The sequence below is a fragment of the Lynx rufus genome, unplaced genomic scaffold, assembly GCF_022079265.1.
Source record: "Lynx rufus isolate CCGP_SWC_20201006 ecotype Redwood Valley unplaced genomic scaffold, mLynRuf1.p SCAF_10, whole genome shotgun sequence".
Classification (NCBI taxonomy): Eukaryota; Metazoa; Chordata; class Mammalia; order Carnivora; family Felidae; genus Lynx; species Lynx rufus.
In genome coordinates, this window is record NW_025814824.1 from 19,537,783 (window position 1) to 19,550,041 (window position 12,259).

Consider the following 12,259-nt stretch of genomic DNA (forward strand, 5'->3'; position numbering starts at 1 on the left):
TGTATCTACTTATTGCCTTGGGCAACTGACAGGTGCTCTATTGTAGGAGAAGCGAGCCAGGTGAAAGCAGATTTCCTGCACAAGGATCTCTCAAGAGACATTCGAATAACCCATCACCAGATTAGCAGAGTTCTCAATACAGTAAGAGATGCATTTCTGTCACCTTAAGCAGCTGCCAGGTTAAATACACACACACACACACACACACACACACACACACACACACACAGAGGAATCATGGTGTACATTTTCTTTTTAATGTGTGAATGGTTTTTCTCAGGACACTGCTTGACATGAGTTTTGTGCCTGGTCTATTTAACCATCTCTGGGGGTAAAAGGTCAGGGGAGGACGCATGCAACAAGAGCACCTCCCACACAAGCAGACTGCTGCCCTTGCTCCTCTCCCAATCTGGGATCGGGGAAGCAAGGGCACAGGAGACGTGACCAGATGAGGAAATGCAGGGGGGCAGTGGAGCTCGTAAGAGAAGCTGCATTGGCCTGGCACTTTCCAACCACAGGCCAACGCACAGAGCACCTCTCTGTTGTTCTCCTTTCCTTCCTCCTGAGTCTAGCGAAGACACGACCGCACCACCCCTCCAGGGAACAACAGCCTCTGTCCAGCCAAGCCCCGCCAGACTCCCATTACTCTCCTTCATCTGTGACTGCTCTCCTTTTCCCCTGCACCTGTCCAACTCCATATCCAAAATCAAGCTGACAAGATAATGAGGAAGAGGCTGCGGCCGGGAGGAAAGCAGGGGTCAATGAGTGCCAGACCCCTGCCGGGCACCTCCAGGGGAATTGGGCTCTTCTGCAGACCTAGGCTGTGAGTCTAGCTGTTCTTTCTTTGGTCACAGAGCCCTTTCTCCAGAATGCAGACAAGAGACACAGGAAGTCGCCTCCTTGAAGTTTCTCTGAACATGGTCATGACAACTAAGGGCAGTTCAGAAAAACAGTCCACTACCTGTTTTTCTGATTTCAATAAAGGCCCCATGAAAAAAAAGATGGGCACAGGAATATAAGAGGAAATGGACACAAATGCTCCGTTCCTGGGTTGATTCTAAATCTCCCCTGGAAGGTGCTAGAAAAGGAGTCTACTGGCTCCCAAAACACAGCAGTCCCCCAAACGTGCTCCACCAAAGTGTGAGGCACTCCTGGAGCCCAGACTCAGATGACCGACCCGCTCTCACTAAAAATGGCAGAAACGGGCTTGGGCAGCAGGTTCTCTTCAAGCAAATGGAAAGCATTGCTTAAAGCCCAATGAAGGGGAAAAAACTAGTAGCAATGGGTCAAAGACAGCGGTCTAAGGGTACCCACAAAAGCTCCGGGGCAGGGGCCTGAGCAGGGCAGCACTTGAACACTGCCTGGTCCGCAGGCTCCACCCCTGCGCCTGCCAGGATATCGCCCTTCCTGCAGGAAGCAAGAGACCCATGCTGATATGACAGGAGGCTTTTGATACCATTCCCTGTGAAGGCAGTGAAACTATCAGCGGCGTGCCAGGCGGCATGGGGGCCGCTCTGGCCAGACTCGCTGATGCCTCCTCACTCTTCCCCGGAGCCGCCGAGCCTCCCGCAGGGTGCTCAGGGTGTCTTCCGGAAGGGAAGGAGAGGACGGTGAGGGCAGCCAGGAGTCCACCAGACCTGCCAATGCCTCCCGGAGGGCCTGTCACCACTGCAGAGGGTTGGGGCTCGGGGCCCCTCATCCAGGGATGAGTCTGGGCAGAAGGTGGCCAAGAGGCCAGAGCTGCAGACGGGGAAGCGGAGCAAGTTTCGACGTTCAGACAGCCGTGAGGTTCGGTCCAATGTCTTCATTCTACATGTCTCTGTAGAAACAGTCCAGGAACAAATCCTTTTCCCTGAAGAAACACCTTCACAATAGTTCAAAGAGATATAGGGCAGGACTGCTTGACCTCCCTTTAGTTACAGGTTTTAGAAAAAACACACGAAACTAAACCAATGTGTGTGTGGGGGGGGGGGGTATTTATTTACCCAAATAAACTTCCACAGCGCCTGCTTACTGCTTCTCTGTGCTTGACCAATTCTCAAAAAATATCACGAGTGTTAGAAAGACAAGAGTTAAACCCGTAGCAAGTACCCTGGCATTCTTTTAAGGGCAAACTAGGAACAAGAATTAAAGTCATCCTGTATTATTAGAACAAGTCACAGGAAATGGGTCAGCTCTTTAGGACAAGAGGAAAACTGCACTTACCATCTGCAGAAAGAACGTGTAGTATAATGAAGCCGCTCTGGAAAGGGGAGGTCCTAAAATATCCGTTCAGAGGGTCAGAAACTAACACTGTATCTTTGCCTTAAAAAAACAAACCCCCAAACATGCTCAGGCTGACTTGGGTGTAACAAAAGCAAAGGCCTCTGCTGATGCTACCCTCCCCCCCCCATCTGTACAGAAATACAATTAGAGAGGCTTCAAGGCTCTCTAGGTACGGAGATGAGAACGCTCACATCATGAAAATGGGGAAGATTCGCTCTTACTCCACACAGGCCTACACGCACCGTCCTCCTTTCTAGCAAACGCACTGCATCCTATTTTGAAACCCAGTGGGGTGTGATAGATTATCCAGCACTGGCTCACTCACTCTCTGCTGGGAATCGTGAACCAGTCTCCAGTCCCTGCCCTCTGGAAAAGGAAGGAGAATTCTACATTTTGTTCAGTAACAATGTATTTTGTTCCGGGGACTCAAGTGTTGCTAAAGAGAGTTAATTATCTCCTACAAGCACATTCACAAGTGCCCTTTTAGTGTAGTAAAGCACCCAACTTCCCCTCACCAGCTCACAGCCACATGTTTGAAGGAAGCACCAACTTGGAAGTTCCCTAAATCTTAAAGAAATGTGCGTGCCAGGGAGTCTAAGAAACCCTTCCTGGCACCAAAGGGCACTGGGATGAAAGGGTAAATGAATGGGCGGTGTTTGCACAGAAGGGGGCTGTAGCAAACAGCTGGAATAACGGGCGGGTAAGCCACTCAAATGCTTGTCTTATTTTTTTAAATGTTTGCTTTTGAGAGAGAGAGAGAGAGAGAAACAGAGTGTGAGCAAACAAGGGGAAGAGACAGAGGGAGACACAGAATCCTAAGCAGGCTCCAGGCTCCGAGCTGTCAGCACTGAGCCCGACACAGGGCTGGAACCCACCAACCATGAGATCATGACCTGAGCCGAAGTAGAACGCTTAGCCGACTGAGCCACCCAGGTGCCCCAAAGTGCTGATCTTTAGTTGCAGTCACCAGGAAGTATACAGAAGATGCCAGCAATCACCCTGCTTGCCCTAACAGCAAAAAGAAAGGTAGGGAAGAAACAATAAAGATTTCATCAGAGTCTTGAAAATGTAAAAAAGCAAAAGAAAAACTCTTGATTTTTTAACAACTGGTGGTGATCAAAAAAAAGTCAAATTCCAGGAAGAGGCAATTAATACATGATTTCAGTTCCTCTAAAGGGAAAAAACTCAAGGCTATTTTAGAATTATGCATGACTATGTTTTTAAACATCACTATTCACTTCCTGCAACAGAGCCAAAAAGTCTCACTCTCGCTCTTTCTGTGGATCAATTATTGTTCCTTTCTGTGAGGTTTCAGGAGTACAATGGCATTAATGACATTCCTGTTCCCAACCGCACCACAATCTATTCCGCACTTCCTTGAAACAACTACTTTGTTTCTTAAGTAGTCAAACTGCTCACAATCCAAAATTAATCCTGTAATAAAGGTGCATGGAACTTTTAAATTTCAAAGGACCCGTGTAACAGTTTTCCATTCAAACTGCTGCATGCACTTCTATTGGCTTTTCAGGCTGAAACAATATGCGAACGCTCAACTGAATCACTCCCGCTAGACAATGAATGAGAAGCAGGACCAGGAGACAAAGACTATTCCGTTGTTAAAACCCAACTGCTTTTACTGTGCCCCAGGTGGCCCACGAAACGGCAAAGAGGAGTGTGGCAAATGGAGAACATACGGATGATGCATGTTAGACGGAAGCAAGAAGTGTACGTTCATGTCCTCTGCTTGCCCTTTCTTTGGAGAATCCAGCTGCCCACCCTTCTGTGCCCACAAGCCCCCAGTTACTGACAACAGAATCACTGTAAACTGAGCAAGGCTTTGTCTATGCTGGGATACAAAAAAAAACAAAACAAAACAAAACAAAACCAAACAAAACCAAAGCCGCCATCTTTGGCCTCAAGGAGCTTCCAACCCAATTAGTGCTCAGGGCAAGCGGTCAGTAATGACTTCTCATGGTTGAAGGCATTTTTGCCGATAGGCTCCTAGGAAGTAATTCTCAAGATCATCTGCTTTCTCCAGTTGTGTAATCCCCGGGAAGCTTGTACAATGGCCTTGAGATTATTTTGGTTTTTTCTTTGTATTAAGAGCCAATAGAAAAGCCAATGCCAGGAAGGATAAAACTCAGAAGGACATGTCTGTCCGAGGGCATCTACTGGGAAACAGCAAAACTGTGAAAAGTACTTGTAGTCTTCGTTGCTGACGAGTAAGAAATAACGAGTATCTCACACAGCACATTATTTTGCATAAATGAGGGGCTTAATACTTGCTCATTTGACCAGCATTCTCTATGCAGCTGTTCTTTCATAAGATATGTCTGATTTAAAAAAAAAAAAAATTGGAGGAAGTGTTTATTTTCCAATAACTGGCAAGTGTTTGTGGAATAAATGAATTTGAAGTATGTTCTTAACTTTATTTTTAAATCACACGAATTTTGTTCTTAAAATTTAACCGTGAAGTCTTTGAACAAAATATTCTGCTCTGATCTCAGAAATTATTGCTAGGTATAAAGGTCAACCCCAGAGCTAGTCAGTGAATTCAGATTTTGGTTCTCAGCATCAAAATACGGGTATTTTTGTTTGTCAGGTCCAGATCCATGGCCAACCACCTAGAATTTAGGAACTCATTTCCAACAGCATGGTTAGGTCATTTTTTTTTTTTTTTTTTTTTTTTTTACTGCATGATAGATGAGAAATCAGACAGATTTTTACATATCGGTAACATAACAAATCAAAGGTGATTGTGGAACAACTTCCTATCATTTTATTAGTAACAGCTGTTCACGCAAAACAGTGTTTGGGTCTGAGAACAGCTCTATCTTCAATGTTACTCCATTCGGCAGCACAGGAGAAAACATTCACTGTTTACTGAAGTCAGTTATTGCCACAGATTTAATTACCAGCAATCACACTTTTTACCTTCTATTGCTATTTCACACTTCCCTAGGATGAATTCTGCAAAGATCTTAACATTACTTAAAAGCCATGATACCAGTTTCCTTTTGAAAAATGTCATCACCCTCCCAGCTGAAACAAGGAAATTAGACTTTAAATTTGTTGCTACAAATACTTGTATTTCCCTCAAGCCAAAACAGTGTCTGGAGCAAACAGGCTCCCTCCCTCTACCTCCTTAGGAAGAAAGCAATCCTAACCTTCTTAAAATGGCTTCTCTCTCCCAAGATGTACCATTTGAGTTCCCTGCTTTTCCTCTACAACACCCAATCAACATTTCCATTAATGTCAACAGAACTAATCACCTCCCCTTAAAGAAAAATTAACATGAATGCTGGAATCAAAATCATCCTTGGAAAATCTAGTTCATTTCTTCTCAAGTGTAAGTTTGCCTGGATCATGAAGAAAAATCTGTTCCTTTTTTCTGCTAAGTTTAGCATAGCACGCAGCCACACAACTGTGAAAGCTGTTTCAGGTCCTTAAAAATTCATCTGTAATAAAAATCATAACTATATTCAATAGGCACCTACAAAATCGAATATAAACCATCTCCTATAAAGTGGAGCTGTGTTGTTGTTGTTATTGTTGTTGTTTAATGAGGAGGCTATCAAATTTATTTGTAATAAACAAAATGGCCACTAAATTATTCTTCTGGTTCTCCTTTCTAAATTTACCTAAAAATATCTGTATCGGTATATAGGGGATAACTTCACTGTTCAGCATGGTTTTAACATATGCCAAAGCTCCCAAAGGAAGAAATGACATGTAAGCAGAAGGATGAGTTCCACGGCAGATCTAGACAATGGATCTACGTGGCTCAAAGCAAAAATCTTACTCTGAGGGCTTTGCTGTAGTCAGAGCTACAATTCTGATTCTTATGAGGGATGCTAACACTCCACCCTTCGGATAGAAACTATAAGTCCCCGTGTTTCAAACAACAAAAACAAAAAACCAGAAAGAAAAAGAGGAAACGCATCCAAATAAATCCTGACATTTAAAAACATATTTAACACTTGGAAGCAAAAAGAGTAACAAAAATAAAACTGGTTGGTTTTAAAGCAGCCTCATGAACACCATCGTTTGGTATTTCCAGGGAGATGCTGTCATTAGGGCTGCGTACAGGGATCCTTGCCTTCCCTGGTTCTGAAGGGCCGTCCTAGACAGCCACTAACTTCTAGGTTAACTCAGACCATCAACATCCCCATTCTTCTCCAGTGAACTCTACAGAGGGGTCGTGGGGCAGGCGCTTTTATCCACACCCACATGAATGAACTCTCCATACAATCTAAATCTGTCAGGCAATTCCCAGCCTTCTTCCTCTGTAACTGTACAGTTTTCAGTACAAATATATACCTCTCAATCAAAAATATTCCATCTGCCATTCTTTTTTAATTTTTTTCATGTTTGTCCATCTTTTTAACTTTATTGATTTTTTGAGAGAGCACAAGGACATGGGGGAGGGGCGCAGAGAGACAGAGAGAGAGAGAGAAAGTCCCTAGCAGGCTCCACACTGTCAGCACAGAGCCTGACATGGGGCTTGAACACATAAACTGTAAGATTATGACCTGAGCCGAAATCAAGAGTCAGATGCTTAACCCACTGAGCCCCCCAGGCGCCCTCCATCTGCAACTCTTAAAACTCTGTGTTTGTTCATTGTGGTTCTCATTTAACTGTACAGATAAATCACAAAAATCTGCCACCTGTATGCTAGAGAATTTAAAATTCACTCTGTTGAGTATATCATGGGGAAAGTGTATGACCAGAAGATGACAGGGTTAAATTAGCTTCTACACGATAAAAAGTAAGCAAGATATCGAATGGTTTCTTTTTTTTTCTTTTAAACTTTCATACTTTAAGCATGACTGTTACCATTCCCAAATTCATCCAGCACAGAACTGTAATACACTGGTTCAATGTGTGATGTAACAACTTACATTAACACTTTCTATCCTGGAATGCACTTACATCCAACAGGCTCAAAGAGTTACATTCAATTGTTTAAAGATCATGATTTTATCTGCCACAGATTAAAAGCATTACATATCCCTGTGTTTCCATAATTTATTCATTACTTTATGCTCCCAATTTGTGGGGGGGGGGCATAAATAAATGTACTCACTCAACAAACATTTATTGAGAGCATTCTATGAGTTAGGTATTGTGCTAGAAGTTGGACTATCATAGTGAGCAGTACAGACACAATCCCTAACCTCATAAGCTACTGGCCTAGAAGAGGAAGAAAATCTACAATCATATATGTAATTCAGTTAGAAGATAAAGAATATACATTCTTCCATGTAAGACTGGCCTAAACTCTGCCTATTTTCAACAGGTGGAATTCAATCAATTAAAAAGGTCTGCTAAATCTTCCCATTTGATGATTAAGATCTAAAGAGTAAAGATTTTAAAAGCATGTAAAGTAAGAACAGATTTAAGAGGGAAAAGATATATTTTCAAGAAACTAAAAAAATTTCCTGCATGAATATCTGTGACTGAATGCAGGGATTCAAAGCCATTTGTTATACACAGACTTAAAGACACATTAATATTCAATAGTGTGACCTATGTACTACAAATAGAAATATTTAGGGGAGCCTGGGTGGCTCAGTCAGTTAAGCGTCCAACTTTGGCTCAGGTCATGATCTCGCAGTTCATGTGTTCGAGCCTCTCATTAGGGTCTATGCTGACAGCTCAAAGCCTGGAGCCTGCTTCAGATTCTGTGTCTCCCTCTCTCTCTGCCCCTCCCCTGCTTGTTCTCTGTCTCTCAAAAATAAATAAATGTTAAAAAAAATTTATTTAAATAAGTAGTTAGTATTAATATTGATCAATTAGAGGAAATACAATATACTTTATACCTATAAAGCATATAAAACTTCAACCAAGTTAAAATGTTCTCTTGCATATATACGTATATATGCAAGTTTTCTTTGAGCTGGCAAGGAAAATACTTATTTAAATAAATTCAGAGAAAGAATATGGTAAAGAAAACAACAATTCAGAACTAAATATGGTGTTTTATGGTGGTAAGTTTCTGGGTTCATTTAAAAAAAGAATAAAAAATCAAAATATATTAGTACAGAATTGGAAAATACGTTGTCATAATTGCTGTGTAAGTATCAAAAACGATTCCAATTTTACTGCTATACTTTCATCTAGGCAGTTCCCTTTCTAATTCTTTAGGCTTACACGTAAAATAATTATGTGAACAATGCAAAGATCACCTGCCAAATAAACCCATTTCACTAAAATGGTGTCATGCCTTAAACTAAAATTTACTTTGACAATAATCTTATACTGAATGTCATTTAAATATAAGAGTGAACCCTCGATTTAAATAAGGTAGTTAAAAACATCAGTAAATCTTGGGGCGCCTGGGTGGCGCAGTCGGTAAAGCGTCCGACTTCAGCCAGGTCACGATCTCGCGGTCCGTGAGTTCGAGCCCCGCGTCGGGCTCTGGGCTGATGGCTCGGAGCCTGGAGCCTGTTTCCGATTCTGTGTCTCCCTCTCTCTCTGCCCCTCCCCCGTTCATGCTCTGTCTCTCTCTGTCCCAAAAAAATAAATAAACGTTGAAAAAAAAACAAAAAAAACATCAGTAAATCTTTAAACTGTGTAAGGATAAAACCCGTAGCCTCCTTTGGACAGGTAGGAAAAGGAAGCTTCAGTGAACTCATCAAAGCAGCTGATCCAAGAGCAGCTCCTCAAACAGAAGCCCTCCCAGATATCTGGTTCAAGTCAACCATTATCTTCCTCCTGGACTCAAAAAACTGTGAAATCAGAAGCCCACACACACAACACACACACATACACACACCCCTACATTTAGGAGAGAGTATTTACTGTAGAAATAGTGTAGGTATCACACTCCTTCCGCTACAAAAGCAACATATCTAGATCACAAAGCTGTAAGAAATAGTATGTGATGCCTAGGGATCATGTTCCTAACAAAAAGTTGTACAATTTTTGAATGTTACTAATGAATGTAGGTGCTAAATTAATGTCAGATTTTCCACTCCTTCTGATAGGCCATACTTGGGGGCTGGCACAAGGCTGTATTAAATCCGACTCAAATATCTAAAAAGAGACCAAGTTCCCCATTACTACCACTTTAGTAGGAAAACTGTTAATTTTTTTTCTCATAAAATTATCTCCAAGTGCATTTTTAAAACATCATATGTTATTTCAATACACAGTATGTAATTATGTCCGTATATGTGTATTTTCCTCAAAGTCTTCCTCCTAGATAATCTAACCTAGGCCTTCCAACAGACAAACCCCCTGCGTTCTAATTCCAGCTGCTGGCACCTAGAGCTGTCACATTTCAGGAAATAGGGATGGCTTGAGAGATTTCAAATGCTGTATTCACAGCTAAACATAAACAAAGACTGTAAACAGGGCAAAAGAAAATCCCTTCTGAAGTCTCTCTAAAACACATGCTTTTTCCCTTAATCGTGCACTTGTACACTCTATGCGTATTTCTCTTCCCCTATTTTTCCCAATCTTGAGAATTTGCAACATATTCAATCACACATTATTCAGCCATTACAAGTAGTCCAAAATGAGAAAAAAAAAACATTTTTTTTTAATCTTAATATTCCAAATGCAGTTTTCCACTCCCCTGGCTTCGTTCCCTAAAGCCCACCTCTTTTATCCAATGCTCTGCCTTCTGTTCTTTACAAACAAGTATACATTTATCTAATCTGGTTTCAAGACATAAAGCATGACATGTAAATTAACCATTTGTAACTGTCTGTAATGATTATATTTTGTTCCCTCTTGTAACTGATCCAGTACCCAAGCAGTTCAGTCCCAAAGGCAACTGGTTCCTTGAACCAAGAGATGGAATGCTCAAGAAAGAAAACGCATGCTTCTTCAATCTGAATTGACAGCACAATTTTTCTTTCTTCCAGACATGTCTGAGGAACATTTATTACACACGCAAATATCTTGAACACAAGTGCAGGCATTTTTCAGGCCTGTTACTGCAAAGCTGTTTATTCTTCCTACCACCATAGCTCAGAGTTAGGTCACGCTGGCTCCTATGTGCACCCTGATCCTTGATTCTGAACAGTCTCCAAAAGATAATAATCAACAGAATTCCTCTTTGAGAAATAGCATTTTCTTGATAACTTTGTGTGAAGACAGAACGTTGGGTTGTTGTTGGGTTTTTTGTTTGTTTGTTTGTTTGTTTGTTTTAGAGACTGAAGGGAAATTTTTGCTCTACACTTCCCGTTTTCCTTCTAGCCTAGATCCCAAAGATACTAAAATGCTGTCCGTTTTAAACAAAAGGTTTCTATTTGTTTCCGGGAGAGTAACTGAGAGGCTGCACTGGTTTTCAGTAGTAACTATTGTGAATTCAGGCCTGCATCTGGGTTGCCTCATTAAACAAAAGAAACCCGTCGCTGTCAACAACCACACAGCACAACCCTCCGTATCCCTCCTTTTTTTTTACTGGAAGAAATGGTGCTGACGAGAAACAAACCTGTCACCATCCACTGGTCAAGAAACTCTTCTGGATCCCTCCTTTCGGTGGTCTGGTGGCTAGAGAGCAGCAGCACTTGTGTGACACATTTGAGCTTGCCTGCCCGCCCCCCCCCCCGAAATACATAAACCCCCTTTCTTTAGAGAGCCAACCACTAGGCTCCCTCATCATCACTCCATGGACAATCCAGTCGCGAGTCTGACCGACCATTCCCCCCAGACCCCCACCACTGGAAATGGATGCACACAGGCAACCCTACCGCAGGCAGTCCCCCAGTGTGCCCCGGCTCGGATCGCCACCCTCGGGCCACATGCACGCACGCACACACACGCACACACACCACAGTTCCCCTCTCCGGCACGGGGCGCCACAGCAAAGACACTGGAAGTTCGACCCCGCTGCCCACCTTCCCACCCCCGCACCTCTTCCCCCGAAGGGATTTGCCATTTAGCAGATGCACAGCATAGAAACGCGCTCCCGGGAGGCACAGCCCTCAGGAATACCAAGGGGCACACGCCGAGGCCCGGGACAGGGCAGCCCCGACCCCTCTGCGCGTGTGTGCTTGCGCGCGTGCGTGTGTGTGTGTGTGTGTGTGTGTGTGTGTGTGCGCGCGCGCGTCTGTATGTGTGCGCGCGCGCGTGTGTGTGAATGTGCTGAGCGCGCGCCCGCGCGGGTGCAGGTAGTGGCCGGGGACGCGCCCGCCGAGGGTCCGGGCGAGCCGCGGGCGCCCGGGGGCGGGGGCTGCGGAGGGCAGCGGACCCGGGGGGCCGGGGGCGGCGGGCGGGGGCCGCGGAGGCCCGGCGGGAGGGCCCGAGGCAGCCGGCCCCGGGCTGTACTCACCGAGCAGCAGCAGCTTGAGCTCCCGGCGGGCGTCCCGCTTGTCCCTGCGGAGCTGCCGCTCGATCTCGTCGTTGATCCGCCGGGCTTCCTTGGCCTCCTCGCTCAGGCAGCACGCCATGATGGACTCCAGAGTCATTCTTCCAAAGTGCCTCCGCTGCAGCCCCGCCGGCACCCCCTGCTCACACGCGCGCACACACACCCTCCCGCCCTCGCTCCCCCGAGGCAGCGGTGGCCGCCGAGCCCCCGCCGCCCGGGCGCGCGTCCGGGACGAGCTCGGGGAACGGCCGCGGGGGCCGCGGCCAGGGCCGGGGCCACCAGGTGGGCCGGGGGCGCGGCGGGAGCGGGCGGCTCGGGCCGCCGGGAGGAGCGAGGCGGGCGCGGGAGGCGGCCGCGGGCGCTGGCTCGGGGGGCGCGCGAGGGAAGGCCGCCGCGCCCGGCCTCGCTCAGACGCCCGCGCCTCCTTCCCCGGGAACGGGCGGCCCGCCTAGCCCCCCGCGCCGCCGCCGCCGCCGCCGCCGAGGCTCCCCTAAGCCCTGCGCCCGGCGGCGAGAGCACATCCACCGGGGCGTCCCCGCAGCGAGCGGCCGCCGACGGCTCCCCGCGCCCGGCGCGCCCGCTCCTCGCTGCCGCTTGACACGGCTCCCAGGCGCCCTGGGCCCTGCCCGCGCCCACCGCCCGGCTCGCGCGCAAAGCCCGCTCGCCGGCTCG

At 45.9% G+C, this 12,259-nt stretch overlaps 1 protein-coding gene across 2 annotated transcripts in view; it reads right to left on the minus strand.

The window, feature by feature from the left end:
• Positions 1 to 11,800, minus strand: part of LOC124528694 (guanine nucleotide-binding protein G(q) subunit alpha) — a 315,654-nt gene extending 303,854 nt beyond the window's left edge. Inside the window, exon 1 of one of the 2 annotated variants that reach the window (XM_047102448.1) lies at positions 11,552 to 11,800. In XM_047102448.1, coding sequence (XP_046958404.1) covers positions 11,552 to 11,687 — 136 coding nt within the window. In that variant the 5' untranslated portion in view covers positions 11,688 to 11,800. Of the gene's footprint in view, positions 1 to 10,711; positions 10,737 to 11,551 lie in introns of those variants that run through there. The other variant, XM_047102455.1, reaches the window with a different exon arrangement.
• Between the last annotated feature and the right edge of the window lie 459 nt (positions 11,801 to 12,259).